The sequence below is a fragment of the Propithecus coquereli genome, unplaced genomic scaffold, assembly GCF_000956105.1.
Source record: "Propithecus coquereli isolate 6110/MARCELLA unplaced genomic scaffold, Pcoq_1.0 Scaffold38, whole genome shotgun sequence".
Classification (NCBI taxonomy): domain Eukaryota; kingdom Metazoa; phylum Chordata; class Mammalia; order Primates; family Indriidae; genus Propithecus; species Propithecus coquereli.
The window spans coordinates 4,160,502-4,164,718 of record NW_012149507.1 but is presented as its reverse complement, the minus strand read 5'-3'; the positions used below and the strand labels follow the sequence as shown (position 1 = coordinate 4,164,718).

Sequence of the window (4,217 nt, the reverse complement as noted above, 5' to 3'; positions counted from 1 at the left end):
CGCTGGAATTCAGCTTCTTTCTGGAGTTTTTTGTACACTAGAAATTGAAAAACAAGGCAGTATGAAATTGAGTTGAGCAGTATAAATGCACATGCTAGCCACTGAGCTAAGTGGTTTATATTATTATAACACTCATACATTGTGACCACCCTACTCATTCTCAATCTTTATAGGTGAAGAAATAGGCTTAGAAAGGTTAAGTAATTTGTTATAAAGGTTATACAACTAGGAAATAGTGAAACAGTATTGGATGTTGAAAATATAAAGATCTGCCTAGCCTTTCCATTGCTTTGTTAAATGCTACACTTTAAATCTTGGTAGTTTTTACGGTAGCTGATTTACTTCAATCTAGTTATAATGTATGATTAATAGATTTGGCATGTACTACTTTTGCCTATTTTTTTCTCAGTTTAAGTAATTTAAAGTAAGTGTGCATTGTAAAACAGTATCATGGTTTGTTTCTGAGACATGTATACAGTCTTGGTTGTACTGCAATCTCCCTCACTGGAGAATTTTAGTGATAAATATTTGTTTATATATGAGTCTATTTAAGTACAGTCTTGCCTGCGGGCTAGGGATAAATGTGATATTCTTTTAAATTAACTTTCATGTCTATAAAATGAAATACTATGTTAAAGTGTTAACTAAAAATTGTATTTTGAACAGTAGAATTCATTTCAGAAACAATTCCAACTACTTTCACATGACTGCTTTTGTGCCATGGGGTGTTTGGACTGAAGGGAGTATCAAAGTTCTCCAGTTATTATTCCCCAGGAATCTTACCATCACCAATGAGAACTAGAGTAGAATGGTTGGTGGCTTTTCCATCGTGAAGCTCAAAAGTGTATGTTCCCTCATCATCATCCTGTAGCTTTTCCATGAACATTTCAATTATGCCAGTGTTTCGGTCAATATGCATTTTATATTTCTTCCGTGTGGAAAGGAAAAGACAGAGAAATCAGTGAGGTAGATATTTTACTTTGATGACAATAAGCCTGATGAAATAAAAATAAACCCCATAATTTTAATAAAATTTCTTGACAACTGAGCAAGTTCTTTAAAATCTTATATCCAGGAAAAGGGAAATATTATATGGGATATATGACCTAGACCTGAATTGATTATTAAAAAATCTGAAATTTAATTTCTTAAATCTAAATAAAGTTTTGTTGCCCAAGTCACAAAATGTTGTCAAAAAGCTGATTTTAGATTTTCATTTTACCTTCCAGATTACTTTTTTCTGAGACAGGGTCTGGCTCTGTTTCCCAGGCTGGAGTGCAGTGGCCTGATTATAGTTCACTGCAACCTCAAACTCCTGAGCTCAGGCGATCCTCCTGCCTCACGCTCTCAAGTAGCTGGAACTACAGGCATGTGCCATGACACCCAGCTAGTTTTTAAATTTTTTGTAGAGACGGGGTCTTGCTATATTGCCCAGGCTGGCCTCAAACTCCTGGACTCAAGCGACCCCCCCCACCTCAGCCTATCAAAGTGCTAGGATTACAGGCAAGAGCCACTACGCCTGGCCTGTCCTTTCTGAGTCTTTAAAGATTTTTACAATAAGGATGTATTGCATTTTTAGCCAGAAAAGCAATGAAAGATATTTGCATTTTTCTGAGCCATTGGAACAAGAGGACTTTTCTCCGCATAATGTATCAGGTCTCCACCGGGGTTCCTGATGTGAGTCTGATGTAGACTCAGGTAGGGTATCGGCTCCCTTTGCCTTTCCAGGAAGGCCACTCTGTTTTCATGAGTGACCATACTTCTTGGTTTGCCTGAGACAGTTTTGGTTTGTGACTGCTGTCCTGGAAAAGCTATTAATAGCACCCCCTTTCATTCTCAAAAGTGTGCCAGTGTGGATAATATGGCATAGTCAACCTGTATGTTTGTTTCACATTTTTTACTTGTGAGAGTGATTTAAACTACCCGCCCCACTACCCAGTGGTTTTCATAACAACTTATCTGCATCCTAATAACGTTTTCTCAGTGTATTCTACAATGATACTTTAAAAAATCTAAAAAGTGTAAAAACCTACCGGCCCTTCAAAAATTTCCCTTTCGTTAAATATGTAGTTGACTTTGGCGTTGCCAGATAGCTTCTCAGCCTGCATCCAAAACCGGACCTGCCCTTTCTCCAGAATTTCAACTGCCAACTCTGATTTAACTGGGACAACTATAAAAATAAAAATAAACATATTAATTATATTGGTAACCAATTACATTGATATGGATTTTCTAATGAGTAAAAAAATAGGAATAGGCAATGGAAATGGCAAAGTAGCATCTTCTTGCAAAGCCCAGAGGCAGGAGAGTGCTGTAGGGAAAGCCTCTGATTAAGGACAGAAGACGTGGACTCTGATCCCCAGACTGTCACTTTGGGCAAGTTGTTCACCTTCTCAGAATCATAGCCTTCTCAACTGTCAAAATGAGGAGGACGAACTTATCTCTAGGGGCACCTCTAGTCAACATCTGTGACTCTCTCCTGGGGCTTTGGTTAGGTTTCTTTAGGGGCAACAACAAGTTGGGATGAAAAGAGTCTTGGGCTGGCCCCAGGAGAGCTGGAGTCTAGTCCAAGGCTGATACTAACAAACTGTGTGATATTAGGCGGGTCACGTCATATCCTTGCACCTCACTTGACTTGTCTGTAAAATGAGTAGAATTAAACTAAATGCCCTAATTAGCCAAGATATTTTCCAGTGCTAACATTCAAGGGTTCCATATTTTAATTTCTTCAAAATATTTAGAAAGGAGTTAAATTTGACTTTTTCAAATAATTTAATTTACTTTGGGGGTTCTTTTAAAAATGTTTTTCAAAATGAATTTTTTAAAAGAATTAATGTTGCCTATACATACAAGATGAGCTAGCTGGTCATTTAAACCTTACGTATCCCAATGACATATCAGTTCATTTTAGTTCCAAGACCAAGCAAAAATTTCCAGAGGCAAATAAGTGAGTCACTATTGAGAACCTATATTAAAACGCGGCATGGCTTTCTTCTCATGGAAAGTGAAGGAATCACATGGGATCACTGACTCACATCTATATCGGTTAAGCCACTTACATCTCAGTGAAATTTTAAAAGTTGGCTGGCATCTCTCAAAATCAGCCTTTCAGTTTCCTGTAACTTGAAAATGCTCTCTAGAAAGGCTCCCCCAGCCATAGTTTTGCATCAGATGTGGCCCCAGGGTGTACTTTGTGGAAAAGGATGGTTGTTTCTCACAGTTAAGTCGTCCTTAGCTTCCTTGAGGGGAAACTGTCACCCTTTACTTTCTCTAAGCTGTTCTTACATTTACTCAAAATTTTAGCATGTGCTGTTTTAAATTACAAGCTTCTCAAACTTGTCAAATGTACATTAATATTTCTTTCCGTTTATCCTAAAACCACCCTTTTCAAGCTTCAAGCTTCAAGGGATGCTTTCCTTCGCATTATTCCATATTTGCCATAAAGTTCAATGATAGATTCTTTCTAATTCAGGCCTGAGAGGAGGCTAGACATTGTCTGCGGAAGGTACCATGGTGGAAGAAGATGGGCTTTAGAGTCACACCATGACCTTGACCAGTTACTCTCTGCCTTAAGCTGCGTGTTCTCACCGGCTAACATGGATGTGCTATCAAGGAGATGAAATCTAGTAACAGAACACATTAAGTCGCTGTGAATAATGACCACTGCTCAAGAAGGTTAGTCCTTTTCCTCCCCTCTTTTTACTGACGAGAAAATTGAACCCCAGTAAAGAGCAGTAACATATCTGGGCAGTTGAGCTGAGACCAGGGTTATCCCCTTTTCTCTGCATTGCTCTCGTCCTGGGTGTCCACTCTGAACACTGGCGGTTTGCCGGTGTGAGTGCGATGTCTGAGTGAAGCAGATAGTGGGCAGAACCCAGGGTGGCGAGGGCAGAGGCTGAGCTTTCTCCCTACGGGATGCTCATGGTTGCTACAAGTCAGTCCTGAGTAAAGTGGAAAGTACAATCTCTTTTAGAAGTGTCTGGAGACCCCATTCTGGGGAACCTTATATATGAATGAGGCGGTTACCCAAATGGCCTGGAGTGGTGATGGAGGGCTAGGGGCAGGCCCTCCTGGAAGCCTCCAGCTCCCATAATGTTCACTGTCCTCCCTGAGTCATAAGAACATTGTCTGGGGAACACTGGTCACGTGAACTGCCACAGAGGGCACAGAGCAAACACAGTAGACGCATGAACAAAGATAGCCCGTGTTGAAGGGAA

At 39.9% G+C, this 4,217-nt stretch overlaps 1 protein-coding gene across 1 annotated transcript in view; it reads right to left on the bottom strand.

Moving 5' to 3' along the window:
- The window catches only part of MYOM1 (myomesin 1), a 184,578-nt gene that overhangs the window by 18,755 nt on the left and 161,606 nt on the right, over positions 1-4,217 (bottom strand). The window contains exons 25-27 of the mRNA XM_012652075.1: positions 2,034-2,170; positions 784-928; positions 3-37 (exon numbers count right to left, since the gene is read on the bottom strand). Of these exons, the coding sequence (XP_012507529.1) occupies positions 3-37; positions 784-928; positions 2,034-2,170 (317 nt within the window). The remainder of the gene's footprint in view (positions 1-2; positions 38-783; positions 929-2,033; positions 2,171-4,217) is intronic.